This window comes from Lichenostomus cassidix, chromosome 6, assembly GCF_008360975.1.
Source record: "Lichenostomus cassidix isolate B80296 chromosome 6, HeHo_3.0, whole genome shotgun sequence".
Lineage (NCBI taxonomy): Eukaryota > Metazoa > Chordata > Aves > Passeriformes > Meliphagidae > Lichenostomus > Lichenostomus cassidix.
In genome coordinates this window covers 20135973-20160098 of record NC_139487.1, presented here as the reverse complement: position 1 = coordinate 20160098, position 24126 = coordinate 20135973, and the positions used below count along the sequence as shown (strand labels likewise).

General features: G+C 42.1%; 1 protein-coding gene across 9 annotated transcripts in view; it reads left to right on the top strand.

Moving 5' to 3' along the window:
- The window catches only part of NDST2 (N-deacetylase and N-sulfotransferase 2), a 135474-nt gene that overhangs the window by 89385 nt on the left and 21963 nt on the right, over window positions 1–24126 (top strand). For all 9 annotated transcript variants that reach the window (XM_085065548.1, XM_085065547.1, XM_085065549.1 and 6 more), the window contains one exon: window positions 20230–21626. In XM_085065548.1, the coding sequence (XP_084921674.1) occupies window positions 20634–21626 (993 nt within the window). In that variant the 5' untranslated portion in view covers window positions 20230–20633. The remainder of the gene's footprint in view (window positions 1–20229; window positions 21627–24126) is intronic.

Below are 24126 nucleotides of genomic sequence, written 5' to 3'. Positions count from 1 at the left end.
AGAGAGACTTTTATCTGAATCATGACTTGACATTTTGAGTCTGTTTTAATTTTTCTGGGCATTACCCTCACAGAAATTACTTTTTTAAATCTGTTTTAATTCACAGATCTACAAAAATTGCCTAATAAAGATACTGACACCTTTACAGTGAATTAAAACTTCTGAGGATTGGCTTGGTTTTCTTGGTAACCTTTTCTTGGACCCCTTAGAAGGAATCTGCTGATCTGGTGAAGACCCTCTGCTCTGGTGTTGTATAATTCTGCAGTTGTGCCTCTGCTGTCACAATGTGATTAAAATACATTGAGTAGTGAATATAAAGATCATGCAATAGTGTCAGAAAGGCCTCGTTGTATATCACAGCCAACATAAGGCATGGTATTGAAAGACCTACATAGTTATCCCAATGACTGACAGGGAAGCTGTCTGGGAAGGGGAGACTGCCCTTAAATTGTGCAGCAGTAGAGGCTTTTTCTTAACTGGTAGCAATAGCCATCATTTACCCTTTATTTCCAGGGCTCTTCGGAGACAAATCACCACAAACTGACACTGTGCAGAACTACATTGTTGTGTTATGCAAGGGTAATTAGGACTGAACTGTTTAGAAAAATGCCACTGAAATTTCACCATAACTACCTGCTAGCATGAGCACATAGTTCATGCCCCTAAGTGATGCTTAACATCAATTGGGCTAAATTATTCCTCTGTTTGCCATTGATCTGGGGGACACTGTGCAGTAGTTGTGGGAGATGACAAGGCATGGGAAAGGGCAGGTTTGGTTAAGGAGGATGAAGAAGAGGAAATGTAGCCTTTGAGAGAAATACTGAAGTTGTAACTTTAGGCAGTGAGCAAAAGTTAATTGTCTTCATATATATGGAGCAGTAGTAATTCTTCTTTCTAACATTTTCTGAATGAGTAGATTTGAAAAAGATTACCAGCAAGTGTCCAATAAATCCAAATCTCTAAAACACTGGAGACTGGAGAAAAATGTATTAAGTGTGGTGGAAACTCGTCATGAAAATCTTGGCTATTCTAAAAATTGGTTTTTTGTTGTGTGGAGTCAGGATTTTCTGTTGTCTTTCTGATTAGTGGAGTATCAAGAGATTTCCAACATCTGCTGTTTGCATACTGCAGCTTGAATGGAAAGGGTTTGTTTACTGGCATAGATGGGAGCTGGAAGCTAAAAAATTTAATGGTTTTAGGTTATGATTCTATGAAAATTTTTGTCAGGATCATCCATCTGCAGTTCACAAAGAGGCTTGCAGATTTGCAGTGCTGCATTGTAGCATGACATGTATTGGAGAAGATTTTTTTTTTTTAAATGAGGCAAAATAGAGAATTGTCTCTTCTGTTAGATGTGAAAACCACATTTTTTGAAGGTGCTCAACTTCTATTTAACTTTAGTTGATTGATTAGGACAGCAGCTCTAGTTCTATGTGTGTAATCCTTATCCTTCAGCACCTTGTCTTTTATTCACTGCTTAGCCATAAATATCTCTGTGTCTATGTGCTTTTCTTTCTGAAAGACTTTCATGCTTTTTTCAGTTTTCATATTAAATAAATGAAAGAAGAATTTGCACTTTTTTTCTAACATAAGGTAATGTTTTTGTAATATATCTTCTGGGATTAAAAAACACTGAGCAAATCACAGTGCCATTGTAGGACAGAAAGAATACATAATCTTGTGCCTGTTCTGAATTAGTTTTATTGTTAATTCAAAAGAAAAAAAATCTATTCTTAATAAACATTTTAAAACATTTTGTACCTTAGCTTCCAGGAATTTCTTCTGTCCTGTCAAAGCAATGAGACAATAGGAAATATCTTTGAGACAGACCTTAAAACATCTACCTGGTCAGTTTAACTGTGAGAAGCTGCACATTGTTCAAAAGCAGGTTAAATCATAGTAGGTAAACCCAAGAGCCTGGCACTTGACCCTTGTTTCTGATTTTAGTCTGTTACTGTCAGGATAAAATTTTAAGGAGGTGCTTTTTTCACTTTATAACAGAGATGGCACCTGATCAATCAGTGGGATTCAGGCCTCTTCCAGAGTGCCCTGTAACATTCCATCGCATTAAGTCCTTCCTGTCTTACTACAGAAGTGTTTGCTGTGTGTTGTCAGCTCCTGCTAAATTAACTCCTCTAGAGATGTGTGCAAGTGTGTCATCCTGTCTGAAAACCCTCTACTACCAAACCCTGACTGGGAAAGGATACAACTTTGAGCATACCTAGGGTGTTGCATCTTTGAAGAGCACAGTATGCTGCTGTGGTCAGAAGTGCCTCCTTTCCAGCCTGTCTTTCTGCTTCTCTAGGACACTGTTTACTCTTATGTTTTAGAGCAGAGAGCCCCTCTTGTGCCAGGCTTTCAGGGGTATGAAGGAGTTTAGCTCCCCCCCCGCAACCATTGCAACCAAAAATGCTTACATAGGGACAGAGCATAATCTGAGATTTATGTATTTGTTCTTTTAACATGTTAACTTTTTATTAGTGGTGCACAAGAAGGTGATTTTTCTTTGTCACTCTGCAGATTTATTCCAGTCTCCAGATTCCAATAATAGTGTCTGAATATACATAGTTGGTTTGGTCCCTGCACCGCCCCCAATGAGATCAGTTCCCTGAGTGAAGCTGCAAACCACATTAGGGCAAGAGAAGCAATTTACTGCTGCTGAATGCATTTTCTGAGTGTAGTTTCCCTCATCTTGTCATCTTGTCAGTCTAGAGGCATCCATAAACCTGTGACAGCTTCAGAAGACGAACTCTGGCAGCAGGCTGTCAGAGTGCCAGGCACTGCTGTCTGTGGGCTCCCTTTCTTCCCTCTCCCCCTTTGCCTGCCTGCTTGCTCTCTCTCTGCCTGCCAGCCTCTCTCTTCTCTGTCTCCCTCTCCCTCCTCTTCCCCCCCCTTGCTCCCCACCTCCCTCTACCTTGTTGATGTGGGTTTAGGTGCTGCTGTTCTTGTTGGTGGTACCTTTTTGGTTTCCTCCTTCATCCTCATGCTACTGGAACAAAAGGAGAACTGGCTGCCCATGGTGCAGCACCTGCCTTTACAGCCTGAGTAGTGAAAGGGAGGGAAAGTGGGGCACTCTGCATCCTCGCCTGCCTGCGCCAGCAGTGAGCTCGTTCAGTCACTTTGCTCTAAATGCCTTTGAACTGCTGCCAGATCCCATTGTCTGCCGTGCAAATGGAGTTCAACGCCCTACCGTGATTAGATGCACAGTGTGTAAGAGGAGGAAGGAATGGAGCTGCATCCCCACCCTGACGGAGCATCTCAAATCTGCCATGTGCCATGATAAGCTGAGCACTGGACCATGCTTTCCTTTGCACACCATCTTCTTTCCTCTTAGTGTTCCTGAGATTTCAGGGAGTGACATGGAAGCTTTTCAGAGAGAAGCTGCAATGCAAGATAGTTTCTGGGGGGAAGGGAGCTGTGCTTTTGGACTGTTTATGTGGGACTGTGCTTTGCCCAGCCCCCACCTGTAGCTGCAGGATAATATAGCAGCTAGTCATTAATGGTGCTTATGCTCAGCACTGATGTGCTCTTTTCAGTAGCATGAATTCTTTTACGTTTTTCCATTTGCCTGTGCTTAAAATTACAGCATCCTTAGGTTCACAAAATGACCTGGGAGATTTTGGCAACACTGAGTAAGGGGAAGGCAGCCACTGCCACTAATGGTTTATCCATCTACCAACTGTACAGCCCAGCTGCCCTTCTCCAGAAAGGCCAGCTCACTTAATGATTTTTGTGAAGACCAGCTCTCAGACTTTCTTACTTTCCATTTGGCTTCATGTCTTTCCTTGGATTGCTGACTGTCTGACCCCTTTGGAGAGACTAACTTCATGTAAGGATTTCGCTTTTAAAGGTAGGAATTAGAATCTTCGTGCCTATCTTCACTATTCCTTGTCTAAGTGCTACCTAGGTTGTTACAAGAAGACATAGGGCTTTTTCATGCCTTGCAGTTTAACTGCTTGTTAACCAGTCATTATCTGCAGGAAAATGCTTTGAGAGGAGGATGGAGGATCTGCTATTCAGTGACTATATTAGGCAGTGCACTAAATGAAGTTGGCAGGGCTTGTATCTCTGCTGATATGCCTGCTACAGTTCCTTGCTCATTAAGCTCTTTGTTTCTTCTTGTCTGCCTCCCTCTGCTCTGCTTTTCCCTCCCCATAGAATGTCCCTGCATCTAACCTTGCTGCTGAGTTAAATTCAGGTTCTGAAATGTGCTGGAGGAGGATGAAATCTGGCCTGTGATGAGCTAGCTGGTGGCTCATGAATGCAATTGAGTAGTACAAGGAAGGTGGTTGTAGCTGCACGCCTTTGCCTAGGCTACTGCTCATGATGCACTATAAATAGGTACTCCCTTGAACCTTCATAGTCACTTTATGTCTTGAGTATCATCTACCAGACTGGTATCAGCAATACTGGTAAGTGATGAAATCATTGTAAAGATCAGAGCCATTACAGAGAACATTTTAAAAATTAGATGATGCCTTGTATGTTTCCTGGAGGACTGAACCACAATTGCTAGTGTTTTGTCACACAGCAATCTAAAATTCTCATTTGCATCTTGAGAGCAAAGCTAGTTCTGCTAAGTTAATATTTAGCAAGATGAAAGCTTAGAAATGGAAATTCTCATAGATACTCTTTTTTTCTTTCACCACAGACTAGTAAATCATGATCCTTTGGTTAATAGTGTGTTTGATTTCCATTTTTCACTCAAATATACTTTCTTGGAGAAAAAAAGACTCACGTGGAACACTGAGGGTTTTTCTGGTCATTAAGAAATGTCTTGATCCTCCAGCTGACACGTAGCTGCCACGTAGCTGCCATTCTCCTGGTCAAGGCACATTAAACAGAATTTTGGTCTTTGAAAATATTATTTTATTAACCAGTCAAGTTCATGTTGATAGTACAGGTGCTTCTGCAATTTGGCCAGATACTGCAGATATAGAAAGCAAGAACATGGCCTGGAGAACAGACTTGAGACTTTTCACAAGGCCTCTTCTCTTAAGGGTCTTTAGTTTTTCATCTTATAGTAACAAATATACTCTAAGAGGTCAGGTGGTTAGCTTGCTTTGTAAGCAGCTGTGTAGATGTAGCTCTTGCTGTCTAAAACCTGCCATCTAATATATGGTTATATGGAAGAGGGGACACAGTTTTCAGTTCCCTTCTCTACCATTATTCACTTCCCAAACTCAGCTCATAAAGGATGAGGAAGGGTGATGGTCTCTGTTTAAGTGATGTCATATTTTTCAGGTTAGCTAAAATTGTAGTGAGTCTTTTTCCATATCATTTTAGGATGTGGCCTTTCTATAGGAACTCCAAAAATCTTGGATCTTATTTGGCTGCTGGAATTGTCAGACAGCCTCCCATGTGGCTTTTCAGCTTTGAGAATTTGAAAGAAATTACTAAAAAAAATACAAATTATCTTTCCATATAAACATTCTCTATTGTTTTAAACCATTTGAAACTATGTGTTAACTCTTTTCACCTTCGATGAAATATAATATAAAGTTGTTAACCCCACTGCTGTCCTTGCATGTGAAAGATCCATGTTAGGCACAGTAAAATGCTGCAGTTTACATCAGAAGTGTTTCATGAGTGGAGCAGCCGTTAGCCTGAAGGCACAGTTAAGGTCTGGTGAAAGGCTCCTGTTCAGCTTGGTGTTACCACTTGGGTATATACGGCTGTGTCTCTGTTGTTGTACCTCCTTTCACACACCTGGACCTTGCTGAATTTTTCTTCCAGCAGGATGAAGTGCCACCTGTAGCATGGAGCTGGACAGGAGCAGGTACTAGAGTAGTTATCACTCTGTAGGGCGCCTGTTTTCTGATGCTTCATGATGGAGTCACCTGGTGCAGTAAAAACATTCAGTTGTGTTTGAAAGCTGGGAACCTTGTGTTGTTCTCTGCAACACTCTAAAGAAGGTCATGGATTCAATAACCTCGTTTCAAAGGAGACAATTGATAGTGCTCATTTGTAAAAAATGTTGTTGGGCTGCTGGAAAATAGGAGGGGAAAGATGTAAAGAAGGAAGACCTGCAGACTAAGCCTGCTTACACATATTATGATGAGCCCAGGCATGAAGTGAAAGGAAAACTCGGAGCTCTTCATTATCTGATGCTCCCTTAGGGCAATAACAAACTCACTATAGAGTCAGCAAGCCAGGCCCAGGGGCTTGCAGAGAGAGAGAGCACACATTGTTCTTAGAGTATGGCTGGTGCTGGAAAACTTGACTGCAAGTATGAAGCCATTTTTTATGCAAAATATTCCTCAAAGGAATTTGGTTTTGTAGCTTACTATTTGAAAATCTGTTTTCAGTCAGTGTGATGCCTTCTTCCAAACAAAAAGTTGTGAAGTTAGGTATCATATGAAGATAGTATAGTCTTGCTTTTTCATACCCCCATATATGAGCTGAGATGATGCAGAGACCATCCTTTTTGAAACTAAAAAACCCAAATGGAGAAGTTTACCTCTCTGCTTTAGTGTGTTGTAGCTTTTCAGCCTTTCTGTGATGCTTAGTGACCACTCCATATTGTGTACTTCATTTCAGAATAAGTAAATAATTTTTATACTGAAAATTCAAATGCAGAATATATTTGTGCAAAGGTCAAAAGGTTCTTACCTGGGGCAAGGGATGGGGAATGTGGGAGAGCACAGAACACAAACCTCCAGTATCTCCCGTTTATAGATTTGTCGCTGTTGAGCAGCTAGCAGAGTAATGAAGGCACCAGTTCTCAGTGGCAAGAAGGAATGACCTTTATTGTTTTGATTTCATCACATATATAGAGTTCTCAAAAGTCACCCAGATTGGTCAGTCAGAAGCCTTCCCCCAGGCCTGATTGGCCAGGCCTGCACTGCCCAAGTTCTGGGACACTGTTCCAATAACATCCAAACTTTATCTTTATTTATAAAACACAAGAAGAATTCTCGTGGGAAAAACCTGTGCTAGCCACATAGATTGTTTGGTTTGTATTTGTATAAGGAGTGGGGGGTAGAAGATAAGGTGTTACTTCTGAGGTGGTTGCATTCATGGCATTGATTCAGCCTGTGAATGTTACATCGGTTGGTGGACTACTCTTATTTAGGAAATTGGAACTCTCCCATAAAAATAGAGGACTCAAATATCTCCTCTTTATTTGTATTCTCAGCATTTGCAGAGTCCAAGGTGATTCTTCATATAAGCAGTTTGACCTAAAATAAACTCTGTCTTCCCCCTTTTCAATAAATTAAACTTCACTGCCAGTAGTTTAACCTCTGAGGTGGCCTTTGTTGAATGAATGTGATTCCCGTTTTGATGCAAATAGCAGCAGTGAAGGAAATGTATGAGAGCATGGAAAATGTAGTGGAGGGGAAGAGCGCTTTCACCCCTTCCATGGAGTAGCCTTTATGTTGTCAGCAAGCTAAGCAGAGTTACAATCTTTCTGCTAATTGAGAACTGATGGAGGGTTTTTGACTCTGTCTGTCTTGTATCTGGTTCTCTGGAGTGTTTGCAGTAGAGCAGCAAGTGGTGGCAATCCCACCCTTATCACTGTTTGAAGTTTGTGTTTTACCCAGGTAACACCAGGATACCAGTTCATTCTGATGCATCCACAAAGTGCTGTTGAGGCATTGGTGCTCAGCATCTTTGTGTAATGTGATTCCTGTTTTCCGGCTGGAGTTCAGGAAATGTGTAACTGCATCAAGGTAAAAGTGGAGTAAGGGACTGAAGTCAGCCATATTCTTAAGTTCCCTAGCTTTTAGGGTGATGTCTAGCTCCCTCCCAGAGGGTGTACATGAAGAACTCTCCCTGTCTCAAAGATATTCTTTGGACCCATTTCTGCTGCTTTTGGACCAGTGCACAGAGAGAAAGATTTTATTTCAGATTTTAATATCCCACCCTGTCTCATCTCCCGTGGTAATGCTGCTTGTCCTTTTGCCCCTTCTAATTCTGCAAGAACAGAAAGAAGGAAGCCAAGTAGGGCACTGAAGTTTCCCTGGCAGTTGCTAATGTTGGTCTCCTGAACATGGAGTCTTCACCTATAGCTCATCTGTGGAGTCTTCTCTGAATGCTTTGGGGATTATGCGTTTGGGTGAGAGGACAAAATTGGGTTCTTAGTTCACATGTGCAGGAATGACAGAGGAAACAGTCAGCCTTGTGTTAACGCTGAAGGAGCTGAGTGAGGGTAGCTTAAAACTTGATAACCCTACACACAGCCCTTGGCACTGCTTGGGTAGAGTTCTGTGGCACTGCTGCCCAGGGACAGCCCCACTGAGCACAGGGACACCAGGGCTTGAAACCAAGACCCCATCTGTGGGTTTTCTGAAGCTGAAATGACCAATGCGTTTGTCAAACTGTCAGTCTTGTGTGCCTGAGGAAGAGAAGGATATTCAGGTCTGCTCTCCTGGGTGGGGTGGGGTGATCCTGGTGAAGTTGCACACTTGTCCATGCCGCTCTCAGCTGAGAGGGAATTCAGGCAGCAAAGCCAGTGCCTGGCAAGCAGAGAGGAGGCTGGGTTGCATCCAGCGGCAGGCAGCTGCCTCATGATGCTGCCTGGTCGTGTCAGCTAAATTGGTTGGAAAAATACAGGCAGGCAAAGGGGAATACGGGCAAAAATAAACACGAAACCACTGGGGCTGGATTCCTGCTATAGGTACCAAGATGTCAGCAGGTCTTTTGGATGTGCTTTCTGTTAACACTTGCAATCACAGATGTTCTGCAAGTCACTTAGCGCTTCACGGGAGAGTGGGGACAAAGTCAAAGCATTTCAAATTACTGCAGAAATACTAACCCAGATTCATAATGAAGACTGGATTTTACAGGCTTCATTTCTTTGTTGTATAGGAAAACAGCATGTCATCCAAAAAACTGTAATCTTTATATTTCAGCTACCAAATTAATTATGTGAGAGCTAAGTAGACCAAATCATTAGAGTTAAAATTAATTTGTGTATTTAACTTCTAAAATTAATGTCTAAAATTTTAAAGTATGTTTATCATTACTTATTTTTAGTAACATAATTATAGCTATTCAAAGTTGCTGTCTAGCTAAAAATTATTTAATTCTTGTGTTTTGACTGCAGTGAAGAAGGTAGGAAACTTCAAAGTTGGGATATCCAGAATGCCTTTGCTCTCTCATTTACAGCACTGTCAAGTAGAAAAAAAAGGAAAAAATCTTGTCTGGAAGTATAGTGTTCATCTAATCTGAGGCTACAAGAAAGCATTAATTATTTAGTTATAGTGTTGCTGCAAAGTTGAGTTTGAATTACTTGAATGCTAAATGCAGTTGTTCCTCTCCCATCACATCTGCACAAGATACAGCATTAAGTGATCTGAAGCCTATAAAGTATCTGTTACCTCGCTGAGATCAATTAGCACATTTGAACTTGAGATTTAACATTATTGATGAAATTTCATCATTTATAATGTTTCTGGAGAGTATTATTTCATGTAGGTAATCTATACCATTAGCTAGCTAATACCACTTTTGTCTCTGTGGGACACAGTTCACAAGGAAAAGGGCAGAAAGCACTGTAAGAGTGTAGTTGAGGCAACTTTACTGCCTTAATGTAGCTCTTGCCTTTCATTGTTCCCAGATGCTTTGCTGTGGACAAAGGGAAGGGATGAATCCAGTGAATACTGCAGGTGTGTTAGATTTTCACAACCAAACCAGCAGTGCTTTTAGTCAGGATATGGATGGAATAATGTTGCAGTGTGTCTGGAATATTGAGTGACATGATGAATTTCAGAGGTCCAGGCTGTATGAGCCCTTTTCCATCAGCATTAAATACATAAGCTGTAAGCATGGTGGTCTGTTTCTGGTGGAATTCATTTTTGAAGATGAGTTGTTAAGCCTTTAAGACTGCTTTTTTTGTTGTTGTTTTTAGAGAACCTATGTTTTTTAAATGCAGGCAAGCTAGACCTAATGTCTTACGAAAATTCTGTCTTTAGGCACTATGTTTCTACCTCCTTAAGCAATGTGAGCTGTCATTTTCTCCTACTCCCCTCTGACTCGCTATGCGCTCCTCCATTTATCTCTTCCTCCTACTCTCAGCTTTGCATTTTGTTTCATGCTGCCTCCTATTCCTGGAACAGTCTCCCAGTCTCTGCTGCCAAATCCTCCCTCCCTTTCTCTTCTCTTGTGAACCTGTTTCTTCCAGCAATCATTCCCATGTTGTTTACTTGACTAATTGTCTCTCTTGTAGCCTTTCTTTCTTATATCTGCTGTTCTGGGTCATGTTTCTTAATGTGAGATAGTACATATGGCTAGATAAAGGACTGTATTTACCACTGTTTTGTTGAGCACTGTTTGCATTAGTTCTTCATACAATGATTAGTAATAAATTCCTCATCTCATTTTGAGTGCAGAATTTTTCACACAGCTCACTATTTTCTGTATGCTATTAAAGAGCAGCCACATTTTATCTTAAGGTAATTGCTAGGTTGTGGAAAATTAGTGTCTGTATTACAGCAAGTGCCATCAGCTAGCCTGTCTGTATAGGCAAAGTTCAGCTGTGTTGATCAACTTGAATGAAATGAAGGTAGAAAGCACAGAGCTCTGGGCAGATCTGGTGGTGCTCAGCAGTATTCCTGTCATTGCACAGCCTCACTGCGATGGTAGTTACGCTGCCGTGGCTGTTATTCCCTAGCACGGACAAGCTCCCAGAGGCAGGCATGGAGATGAATCTGCTTACTGTTTCTAAACCATTTTTGTCTCCCTTTCTTTGTGGAACAAGTCTCTCCACAAAAACAAGCACAAGACCCGTCATATTAGTAGAAATATGTATTGGTAAGTGATTCTGTTGTTGTATGCAAGTGGTGGAGCAAGTTGCTGTGTTTTTTGCAATGTGTTTTACAGGCTGAATGCCCTGTACCAGGCTAGACCAAGAGAAGTGTGTTCTCTGTCCTGCAGAGCACCTCACCATACAGGCTGATGTGCATTTCTACTCGGAGAGAATTTTGTTTTTGTGGCAATTCTCTTCTTTTTATTCCAGCTGAGATAAGGCAATTGGATCACTGATTTTTAGAAAATTTATGGGGATATTCCGTTTTCAGTTCACTTGTTTTGAACCAAGCTGAAGGTTTATTGAGAAAACAAAAGAATCCCTGAAAACATTAATGTTGTTTTAGACTAAGTTTCATTATAGTATTCTGAATGCTTCTGTTTCCTTAAGTCCCACTTCTAATAATATCTGTCCTTGTCTCTTACGACTGTGTGAAACAGAAATAGTTTCATAACTGTTTTATCCAATAAATACTTATAAAAGCTTGCAAAATGGCAGACTAACTCCATTCATTTTAACTCGAAGGTTAAGCATGTTTTTTCATTATCAGAAAGTAAAAATGAACTTTATTTTAAATTTCTTCATGGAAAAAAATTTCTTGCTTCAACACACAAATAGTTTCCATGTTAAAAATAAAAAATCCAGTTTTCAGTAATTGCATTTCATTGGGCATTTGATTACTGCCTGTAAATTTTGGGGAAGAGTCTTTTAGATAGCTGAGATAGTCTCCAAAACCCATAATTGGGCACCTTGCAGTTTTTATTATCCAGATCAGTTTTATCTTTAGCTGCACTCCCAAGCAGAGATCTATATTTTGCTCAAAATTATGGAGCTTTCCTGATAAAACTTCAGTTTTGTCAGAGGGTAGATTTGATTGCAAATATGGCAGCTTTTGTTCCTGACTTGTCCTGGGTACTGTTAATTAGGATGTTAATGAGGTCCTGGACTTAATTCTGCATGAATGAGTATTTTAAGATGCAGTGCTTCATAGCAGAAAAAATTCTACTTGTAAGCAGTTGACTAATTAAAAATGTAAGAATATAGCACCCACTTTAGTAATTAAATCTAGAAAATGGTAGAAGGACTAAAAACTAGTGGCATGTAATTACAGTACAGTTTAAAATTAATTAATATATTTAAGATGTATGTCTTTCAAAAGGGTTTTGTTTCTCTGAGTTGCTTATCTAAAAGCAAGGTAGAAACAAGGGGAAACAGAAGGTACAGCGTTGAAATTACTGTTTAAAAGTGATAGTGACTATGGCATATAGTGTAAGCTGTAATGTGGAAATGAGTGTGCATTGGCCGCGATTTTGTAACAATTGCAAACACAGATGGTTTGAGAGAAAATTAAATAATCCCACCCACATTAAGACAGCGAAGTCTAACAATAGTCACAACCTTTTATCACCTGGTTTCTCTAGCAGTCTCTGTCCTCCCGTCACTTACACATCCTTCGTCTGTGGAAAGCTGACAGTGTGTGAAGCTGCTGCAGGGTCCATCGAGGCCATAAGGACAGCACTAGGCTGGAGCTGCCTCACCCCACCATGCAGGTGGCTTCCATCCACCTTCTGCTGGCACAGGTAGAATCCTCAGCAGCAACACCCAAACAGCACAACTGCAGAGGCAGTTAGTGATGGGTACCAGGTTCAGCCTGGAGTCCACTCACCAGATTATTGGAGTCAAGTCAGCAAGGCAGAGCAAGCCTGTAACACAATTCAGGTCTGGCCTGAGCTCAGGTGCAGCTCACAGCTCACCAGGTGGAGGCTGCTCTGGGCATTCAGAGCGTCTTGGTGAATGCAGTGCCCTGACAGTCTTCCTTATCCCCAAGGAAATCTATTTCTGCCATAATGCTTGTGAAAAAGCAGATAATGACTTTTCATTGCACAGATGGCCATGAAGGCTTGGAGAGAGCAGTAGAGCACTCTGGATTTGCTCCTGTCTTGTAAAAACCAGGCCTTCAAACTGTTGTGTCACACAGCCTTTGTAATCTCCATAGACCTCAATTCATGCCTTTTTCACTCATTCTACTCTTCTTCCCATTGCTTGTTTTTACTCTTTTTGCCTGGCTTATATCTTGCCTATAGCTTGCTTATATCACTTTTGCCTCTCTCGCTTTCTTTCTTTTTTTTCTCCAGAAAATTTACACTATGTTAAAAGCTGTATTGCAATAACCAAGCCAGCAAAAATGTGAATATTTTGTTTTCTGAGTCCAGGAGACTTACTTATTTTAATCACACCTAGGTAATAGAGAACTGGATAATTAGATAGTGCAAAGGCTGGGAGATACACCGTGAACTTTACTCTGGGTGGAGGTCTTGTGAAAAGAACATCTCAGTTTTAGGCAGCTAGGAGGGAGCTGCTGTACACAGCTAGGGAACATGCTCTTTTACACACCCAGCAGTTTCTGACCCTGAATTTTGGTGCAAATACACCAGAACAGGTGAGCACCAAGAGCTCAAGAGCTTTCCTGAGGTTTTGAGATTTGGTAGAGCATACTCACAGCTTTCTTCTGGTGTCATTTTGGACAAACATTCAGTGTAATGGCATTAAACCTGTTCCCTACTGTCGTATGTTCCTAGATAAAATTGATTGCAAAAGATTATCTCCTATGTGTTACGTGACTGGAGGAAGCAACTCAATATAGAAGATCAACCTCTTGCTAATTAAGATGAAATTTTCTAAGTATAGCTCATAGGAAGAATGGTTAGGCTGCTTTCATAATGATTACAGATAAACTTTCATAATATACATTCTATATTAAGACAGTTCAACTCTGACTGACACTGAATTTTCTTGGTTTTGCCAAGTTTGACTGTATTTCTCCACTTGATTAAGTTACTTAGGAGAAATCAAGAGAGAAGACGTTTTGCTTTCTGCAGCAGAATAGTTGATGTAAACTGTGATAAGCAGGGAGCATGAGAAAATAGAAATGAGATTCTGGTCCATATCTAATGCAGAAGGAACTACATCTCTATTTCCTGTTCCCACAGTTGAGTTGGAGATGTTCTGCCATGATAGAGTATACGTGTTGATTCCTGATGAAAGGAGGAGGCTGAAGATGGTGTATTCCCTGTCTTTGGGGTGGCTGAAGAATTCACTTTCCACCTGGGGGGATTGCAAAGCAGTTTGGACTACCTTTGTGTTGCAAGGCTCTAGCCTACGCTGTCCCTGGCTCTCTGTCCCACAGCTCCAAGTGTGTGGGTGCAGAGAGGAGCTGCTGTCTCATTATCATCTGGTGTGGGTAAAGGGATAGGGTCAGGGCAGGCATAGACCTGTGTGTCAGGAAAGGCACAAAACAGAAGGAGAGGTAATGCCAGAATGAAACTGCTTTTCTTGCGGTGGCCTGACACCTAGATTTTAAAGTCTCAGTCCCATGTGAAGTGAAGGAATGGATATGTCCCTTTGGCTATCTCTGAGGAAGGTGCCTCATTTCTCTCCTATGAGCAGTTGCATTACCGAGACCTGTGCACCTCCCAGAGCTGTTACATCCCTCGGCTGGTGGAAAGCTCTGACTTGTGTGAGCACTTCCACTGCTACAATACCCATAGTCTTTCCTTTTCATTTCAGCAGAAGTGTGCAGCTGCCAGGCTACATATTATTTTTATGAAGTAGCGTCAATGACTGCTGAAGGCTGAAATTTTATTTGTTTGGGTTTTTTAACAGTTCTTCAGGTTCCTTATTTGCACATCTGCTCTCTAAAAAAAACAAGATGACAAACTGTTTTCCCTTCCCAAATTTGTCCTATGCTGAGACAGTGAAACTTGTTGGGGCTTGTGGTGCTGACATTTAATTTGAGGGAATACCTCAGTGTAAAAGTGTGAAATTCCCTTGCTTTGGAAAGTGAGTCAGGTCAGTAGTAATGACCCTAAGCAGTGAGTGTAGCATGATGGGGAAAAGGCAGGGAGCTGAAAACCAGATTTATTGGAAGCTCTTATGTAGGAGAACCTTTTTGTTTTCAGGGGAAAGGATTGGTTTATGTTGCTAGCAGATAATGTTGGGCTATGCCTCTCTCACTGGCATGGGAAGGACTAAACCTATTGGGTTTTGTTTTTTGTAATATAAAAGAGTAAAAGAGCAAAGATCTGCTGCAAACAAAGGTACATATAATGTATCCAAACACCAAGAAGCTTGCAGGAGTTATGGGATCCCTGTGCAGCCCTCCACAAAGGTGGCCTGGAGCTGGCCTCTCCAAGATCTCTGCCTTCATGTTGTCTTCAGATTTCATTGCCCTGGCACAAGTGTAAATTCAAGGCTGCAATTAGGTTTCCACCAGGCTGGGATGAGAGGAGTGCATGCAAGTCTGTTTAGCATGGACTGCAATTTGTTGCTCTTGCAGAAGGTGTGAAGTTACATACCTATCTATGGGTGATAATAAAAAAATTAAAATAATTATTACTTCATCACACAGGTCTTCTCTTATATCAGGCTGCCATATTTCAAGCCTGCTGGCCAGCTGGCAGCTTTCTTGCTCAGCACAGGTCTGTGCTGAGAGGCCTTTCCCTGCGTGGAGACTTGCCCAAGCAGAGCACAGCACTGGCTGGAGGCTGCAGCCTTGTCTGTCAGAGCAGCATGGGCACCATTAGTGTTTCTTGCTTCTTTGATGTGAATTTTGTATTCCTTAGGCAGTCTCTCATGGCAGGATTCGGCTGGCAGTGGATGTTAGCTGAAACACATGGCCAGAGCCCAAAAATGAGCATGGCAATTTCGTTGCAATGTGTCTGTAATTTCCACAATATTTTTTTTACTCAATATGTGAAATACAACCAGCATTCATTCTCCTGAGCTTTCTATTAATTCATTTTGCAGTGTGCCTTGCTATGCTCTGCTGACACTACTTGTCAGGTTCCCCATCTTTGTGAGAGGAGCTGTACCTAGAGGCCTGGCATGCAGATACCACCACAGACAGAGAGGGGCTGTGGTGTCTCAGAATCGAGCAGACTAATGAGGAATTTTGTGTCATGATGACACCATTAAAGTGGAATGGGTTGGAAAATCAATCAGATTCCTTCTCTGATTACTGTGTAACTCAATTACTGCAGTCTCCCTGGGGCCCAAGGCAACAACCATCACTCAGGAAGTGCAGAAGAAAGGCCTCTGAAATAGAGATGTTGTGGACGAAGGCAAGATCTTGCCGGTTGTGCATTCTAGATGGAGAGATTATATTATGAATAATGAAAAGGGCTGGGGAAATGTACTGGTGACACTGGGGTTTGGGTGGTAAGACCTTCTGTAGCTCATTTAGGAATGCATTGACAGTTCTTGATAAAAGTATCAGATGATACCCATTATCGTCCATGTGCCTTGGCATGAATGTGCCAGAAACCCCAAATACTTGTATTCTGGTCACTGGTTTTGGATAAGTGCTGGTCCTGAGCATTTATACTGATCTCCCACAATCGTTTCCAAGCATTGGAAATATCTGGAGATCAGATGTTAAAACCAGACTGTTCAGATTGTTATCTTGCTTTCATATCACAGCAGTTGCCATGTGGCTTAGCAGCTGATAATTCACAAAGCAGTTTATGTTTCACATTAACACCGTATATCACTAGGAAACAGAACATCTAAGTTTGATGAAACCTTTGTCTTAATGCTGGTGATGTGTGGGATAGCTGACCTTACAGCTGATGCTCTCTGATCTAGAGATGCTTTTCTGGCAGGATGGGAGCCTGCTGAGCCTGTGTCCTTGGACCTCTGAATGTTTCATTCTTGCTGTGCATTCTGACTGCCACCTCCCACAATTCACACTTAGTCCTGACAGGAGTTCAGAGTGGACCTCAATTTATCTAGAAACCTGGTTATTTTGTGGTGTTAGATTCCCAGGAGTTTGACGTCAAAAAGGACACAGGTATTTTCTTTTTTCTTTAAGAGGGAATAATTTTCACTGTGATTATTTTTTTCTTTTCTTTCCCTAGTATAGATATTTCTGAGCTTTTTGGGTATGGCTGGTTTCTGACTGTTCTCTCGCCTTTTAATATAAATCTTGTTTGGTGTATTTGTTTGTTGCTTTTTTTTCTCTTTTCATTTGAACCTAAACCAGCTGATGCAGTCCCCAAAGAAAGAAATGCATCCCGTGCCAGCTGGCATGCCCTCTGGCTGTGAAGCCTTGTTAAAGAGATCGGAGCTGACAGATTCTTGAGCAGCAATCTGATACAGGCCTTTTTTTTTTATTTGCTTTTTTGAGCTCACCCATGTAACAAATGGGGGCTTGTTTGGGAGCTTCGCTAGAGGCTTGAATGGAATCATTGTTATCAAAACACTAGTGTGATTCAGAAGCACCCAGCAAAGGGGGTTCCTCTCTCTCGTGCCCCTCAGCTGGGCACTGCAGGTGTGGCAGCCTAGCTTAAACTTTGGTTTCATCCTTATTCTGCAGAATAATCCAGTTGTCCTGGGGTTTTCATCTTTAAACTGATAACTGGGAAACTGAAGCTACAGTTCTTTACAAAACAGAGTCAATTCAAAAGTAAAAATTAAGTTGGAGAGATGAATGAGTGCAACCAGGGAAGAGAAGTGTTTTCCATGTTGATGCTTTGGGGATAAAGAGTTGTAAAAGTAGAACCTTGCCAGGCTTTCGCATAAAATCAACATCTTTATTTCCTTACCATTACCCTGGTGTTTAGATGACAAATTCTACCCCAGAAACACTTGCTTGGAAATTCATAGATGTAACACTTGGGCTCCTGAGTTCCTCTTTACATTATTTTGTCTAAGACATGTTAAGATAGTGAATCTTTAAATCCAAAGTAGTTTAATGTTTCCATTTTATTCAATGGGATTGAAAAGCCAAAGGAAGGGAGTTATTTGGGAAGACAAAAATTTGCAATTCTCAGTTTTCTCCATCAAAATTGAGTATATTGGAATCTGAGTGAAGTGTTCGGCATGAATTTGTTGCAGAGGACTAGAATGAAGAGTACTTCTCATGTATAGAGCATTGTTACATGCATGGAGCTGTGTTTTATTCTGCCTTACAAGGAATTCACCTCATAAAAAGATACAGCATGTTTAATATGTTTCTATTTTATGTCTCTCTGCCCTGCTGAATTCTGCCTCCGCTGGTTTCTGCCTCTCTGCAGCTTTGGAGCTGTAATGCCAAGCAGGACCATGGTAACATTGTAGTGTTCCTTGCAGAGTCAGTGAGATGGGAAAGGCTTGTTGTGGAGGTGGAAATGCTATTTTCCTGGTTGCTTTTGAAAGGTGGCACATGTTTTTGGGTACTATGCTGATACACTGGAATTCTAGGTGTATTACAGGGACTGAACCTGACTTGAGCTGCAATTACAAGTCATATGCTATGCTCTGTCCAGGGAATCATGTATTCATAATCAGTTGTCACTTCAGTAGCAAGAAAAAGAAAAAAATATATAAGTTCTGTTTTTTACATCTTCACATAGTAGTTTCTCACTTTCTCTCCCCTGACCTTTCTCCAGTGAAAAAGTGAACAGTATGTAGAGACAGAAGTGAAAGATGATCAGTTGTGTATGATGAAGAAAACACAGCTTATTGTTGCTGACTGAGCTGGATTTCCAAAGCCAGCTCTGTCATTAGAGAGGGCCATTTGGGAATGGAGACCCAATCTACTTGGAATCTTGGGAACAGGGAAAATATTACCAAAAATCCTGATTCATCTGCTATGTTGCAGTGCAACCTTTAGTAAGTTTTACTGTGTCTCAGTTTCTCCGGTGGAAAATTATTTGTGTGATACAGTTTACATTGACAGTCTACAGCTATTCTGAAGACCTCATCAGGGCTAAGGTTTCATTGTGCACTACACAAACCAGTCCCTGCTCTGCTGAGCTTACACCAGAGGAGTTGTTTGAGATGATACTTAATGATCATTATAAGACTTGTGTAAAGAGCACTCTGACTCTTTTCCATCTGCTGTCATAAAGTTAGCAATATTGTATCTCCATATAAAATCTGTTTGTGGTTTTTGTCTCTGCTTCAAGCTGCACCAACAGTTTGGAAAACAGCCTGGTGGGAGTCTTTAGAGTAGGACTTCTGGCCTCATCTGTGAATGGAAATTTTCCCTGACACAGAAGGATTTTTTGCCATCTAGTAACACACATTACAAAATAAGCATCTGTCTTACAAATAAATTCTGGTGGCACAAAATAATAATTTGTCTCACAAGTAGTTCCTTTTCTGGTGGAGCTAGTTAGAATCCTCTGGCTTTACTGTATAAGAACCTCGTGCATGTCTTAAAGTCATAGACAAACTATTCTTCCCATATGCTTTGTTTTGTCAGAATGGTAGTCACAGAAAAGCTCAAAAATGGGAGGCTTGGAGAAAGGATGAAGACCTGTTTTGGTAATATTCTTTGCTGTTGTTTTCACGTGCCTCCTGTTGTTGCAAGCTGTGCCAGTTGAGCAGGTCGTTAGAGGGTCTGTAGGTGGTGGAGCACATCTGCAGGAGTTGGAGGGGCGACTACAAAGGGTTTTTAAAGAAAAAAGGGTGTTTAATTTTTACGGAGAGCTCATCACAAGCATGACTGACTTGGTGAGCAACATCTGGCATTGAGGATGTTCTTGCATTGTTCTGGGGGAGGCAGCAGGTGTGCCCCAAAAATGTGCTTGTATCTCAAAAAAGGCACCAGGATATTGCTGTGGGTAAGTCATGCTGCTGGTAAAGGAAAGGAGACTCCACTGATTTTTACTTTATTTTTAAACCAAGGAGCAATTTAGGTCGTTTCCCTGGTGTTTGTTTTAGATTATTTGGTATTTGTTGGCTTTGTTGAGCGTTTTTTCCTGGAAAAATAACAACATATGGTGAAATAGTCTGCTGCCATGAACACAAAGCAGGAGGTGTAAGAGAGCTTTGTAACAAGAAGCTTTCATGTGTTTGAGACCAGCCCAAATTTATGTCGTGCTGTTGGTGATTTCAAACTAGCTTCATGTTTTCAGTGGCATGTGAGAGAAGGCAATGAAGGTTTCAGGAGATGTTTCATCTCCAACTGCCACTGAATCAATTGGCAACAATTAAGTGTGGAGTGTGTGGGCAGCCTGTGCCCCCTGCCCTCCGTGCTGCTTGAGGGATGATGCCTCTCCAGAGCCATATTCTGAGACCTCTGGAAGAATGTGAGCTCCCAGGACAAACGGAGCAGCCTTGTAGAGAGTGCTCTCTGCTCCTCTTGTTAACTTTGAAATACAGGCTAGTATAAAAGGGTTTCATGTTTTCTGTTCAGTGGCTTGCAGGGGGCTGGGGAAAGGGCAGGTACAGCTCTGTTTGCTGTAGTGTGTGAGACTCTCACTCGAGGTGAATGTTGAGTCACGGTGCACTGTCAGAACCTTTCTTCCAAAGGCCATTCTGGTTGTTCTGTCAAGCTCCAGCACAAATGGGGTGTGACACTTCCTAGGGAGCAGAGCTGCTGATGGATGAGTGATGCTGCCCACCTATCACCTGCTAGTCCTGCCATTTCATCTCAAACCCATTAAATGCCACGAATCCATACTGAGAGTTGACTTTTTCTTTTTAAATTGCAGGATGCAAAGAGAAGGTGCCATCATGTAAATGTGAAACAGCTAAATGAGAAACAGGACACCTGGGAAGGCTGAGCTGAAGCTGCTTATGCACAGAATGACAGACTGATTTGCTGTTGGAGACAAGATTCTGGAAATCTTGCTCCTCCAAAAGACTTCTGAGTAAGAGGAGAGGAACCCGAGGAAGCACACAAAAGAGCGATGGGAATTGAGGGCCATGGTTACCTGAGATAAATGGCAGATCTCTGGGAGTCTAACCTTGTAGCTGTCTGCTTTAGCTTTTTTTCTCTCTGCAGCTGCTCTTTGTTTTTTGGGAGCTGCTGCTGGGTACTGCCACGGCGGCACTGGAGATTCCACGAGCGACGAGGGTACAGAGTGTGAGGAGGGGGTGAGCCGCCCGCCTCACCATGATTCAGCTGTGGAAAGTAGTGCGGCACGTGCGACAGCTGGAGCTCCACAGATTGATCCTGCTGCTCATCGCCTTCAGCCTGATCTCCATGTGCATCCTGGCTTATTACGTCACTAACAGTCCCAAAATCAAGGAGCCACCACCCCTGCCCTTCAGTGACTGCAGCAACCAGCACCGCATCTTGATCCCACCACAAGCCAGCTGGCGGCTCACGAAATCTGTGGACACATCGCGCACAGATCCTGTGGTGCTGGTCTTTGTGGAAAGCATTTACTCCCAGCTGGGGCAGGAAATAGTGGCCATCCTGGAATCCAGCCGCTTTAAATACAGGACAGAGATCGCCCCTGGCAAAGGGGATATGCCCACCCTGACGGACAAAGATAGAGGACGCTATGCTCTTATTATCTATGAGAACATCCTTAAATATGTGAATCTAGATGCTTGGAACCGAGAGCTGCTGGACAAATACTGTGTAGAGTATGGAGTGGGGATTATAGGCTTTTTCAAAGCCAATGAGAACAGCCTGCTCAGTGCACAGCTCAAGGGTTTCCCCCTTTTCCTACATTCCAACTTGGGGCTGCGGGACTATCACATCAATCCTAGTGCTCCCCTGCTCTATGTTACCCGGGCCAATGAGGTGGAGCAGGGTCCTCTGCCTGGTGATGACTGGACTGTGTTTCAGTCAAACCACAGCACCTATGAGCCGGTGCTGTTGGCCAGCACGAAATCCTCGGAGTCCATTCCTCACCTGGCCACACACAAAGCATTGCATGCCACAGTGATGCAGGACCTGGGTCTGCATGATGGGATCCAGCGGGTTCTCTTCGGCAATAACCTCAATTTTTGGCTGCACAAACTCATTTTCGTGGATGCCATTGCCTACTTGACCGGCAAGCGCCTCTGTCTCACACTTGATCGCTATATCCTTGTTGACATCGATGATATATTTGTGGGAAAAGAGGGCACTCGCATGAAAGTGTCTGATGTAGAGGTAAAATCCTAGAGTAGCTACCTCCAGAGGTTCTAGTCAGATTTCTAGTGTATGTGGGATACCGGGAAAGCCAAGGTGGCATTTAATTTGAGTGAAAGCATTGATTGCTGCAGTCATACTCATCTTATCCAGAGAATTAGCCTGCAAAGGTGCTGAGGCATGGCATTGTGTTGGAAGCTCTCAACAGTTTTGCAGGTCTAAATGGAGCACGTAAGGAGCTGGCCTCTCTCAGTGTAAGAGGAAGATGTTTGTGGTAGTCTATCCTGTCTCTAATGTAAGGAGCAAGTATATGCAGGTTTCCTATGCCAACCTGTTTGTAGCTGTAAACTCTGCTGTTCAAAAGGAAATGACAAGTTGTGTTAGAATAGAGCAGAAAAATGTATTTATTGTTGTTTGTGATGATATGTATAAACTGTATATATTATATTGCAAAACTGTAGGCCAGTCCGTGCAGTGTAAAATGATACAGTCTGTATGTTAGCCATCTAGCTTTTCAGCACACGACTAAATTGGGAAAGGAAGGGTTTTGTCTTACCCTTTGCACTCCCCTCATGTCTGCTACCAGCAACCTTCATGCCTGGGCAGGGAATATAAAAAAATTCACCAGGGAAACATGGTCAGACCAAGCCTTCATGAGAACCAACTCTGTGGCCTCAGGACTGGGAAAGAGAGATGCCATCTTTGTGGTTTGTTTTCCTTGGCAGTTCCTGGAATAATATAGTGACCTGTTAGGGAAGGCTATGGGAAAGACACAGAGACATAGATTTTGTAGTGGAGAGGGAACTGAGACAGGCGAAGATAACAATAAGTAGGAAGATGGTAACAAACTTGAGTGCTCTTCCTGATTCTCTGTGTCCTTGAAAGTACATGATAAAGTGTCCTATTAAATAGGTCTGTGATACATGTGCATGTGATGCTTCATGGAGCCAAAGACTTCCCTTTGTATCTTCCCCATCAGTTCTAGTTTGTAGCCATCGAGGCAGGTGCACTGCCTGTTTCTCCAGGTATGCTGAGGTTGTTTGCAGGGATACCCTCTGGATTCCCATTCAGCACTTGCCCTTAGGTGAGTCCTGGGTGGAGTTCCTGGGTACCAGCCACCATGATGGTAAGCCTGCGACAGCAACTGCTTTAGCATGTTTCCAAAACAACTTCAAGGGGAAGCACCCTTTAAATTTACATCCAAGGCACAAAATATCTGAGGCAAAGGTATAAGACAGAGTACTGTTGTACATGTTTGGTCCCTGACCTGAGCGTCATCTGTTACATGTTCTCAAGAGCCCTCTTCCACCTCACTAGGAGTCTTGCCACCTTTTCTACCTGTTTTATGCATCCATTCAGGATCTGTCTTGGTTCATCTCCATGGTTTTAGGACTTCAAGATTTTATGTTTTGTTTCTGAACCCAAGTTTAGTCTGGGGGAGAGGAAAACCTGCATTCTGTTTCAAGCTGACTTTATCTTTTCAAATCACTTGAAGCTGCATGCCTGAAGGAGCTCTAATTGCATGCCATTGTTTTGGTTGCTTCATTCTTTAATAATTCCTTAAAGCCACTTTGACCATTACATTCTAAGCAAGCAGGCATAGAAAAAGTATTGCCTAGTGTACAGGTGTAGGAAAATGGAACAGCTGTATGTAATAGTTATTTAAGAAAAATGCTAAAATTTTCTTCATTTCACGGTATGTCCCTGTGTTTTGAAGTGCTGAAATCTTCTGAAAGTTTGTGGGTTTGTTTTTATTTTTTTTTGTTTTGTTTTGTGGGGGGGCTTGGTTGGTTGGTTTTTTTTGTTTTGTGTGTGTTTGTTTGTTTGTTGGTTTTGGGTTTTGTTTGGTTGTTTGTTTTTTGTGAAGGATCACAGTCTTGTCTTGGTTCTAAGCAGGCCCTGCACCCATTACCCCAAACCAGGAGAGATTCTCACCTCTGAAGCATTTGGGCAGGTTACAGACCCATGTGGGGAAGCAGGATAGGTGGCCAAAGCTCTTGGGAACAAAGGCTGCTCTAGTGATGTTAAAAACAAACCCAGACAAGATTACTCCAAAAGATGCTTTGTTTGGGTTTTAACGGGGTGAAATGGAGGAATAATCTGTGATCAGTAAGCAGAGAATCTCAGGCAAAGCAGATAAAACCCAGATTTATCCATTTAAAAGAAGCTCTCTGATTGCAGAGCCACGCGAGGTTAATGAATTTTTATTTTTTAAAAGCGAGAAATAACTACATGGATTTGTTGATAGTCTCTCACGGTGGGGAAAGAAGGGGATATAATAGTAACAGAACAGCTGGCATTTTCTTTGGCCTTTTATATGAAAGCTCTGTTTCAGGGCTGTTATCTCAACACACAGCTCCTTATCTCAAAGCTTAGATTACAGTGGTCAGGGTAGTGGTTTGAAGATTGGATGTTGTGTGAAGGTATAAAATTGACTCTGCTGTCCCAGTGAGCCTGTTTGCCATATGCAGGTCCATGTTCAGAGACCTTCCCCGACAAAGTGACTATTAAAAGAAAGCAC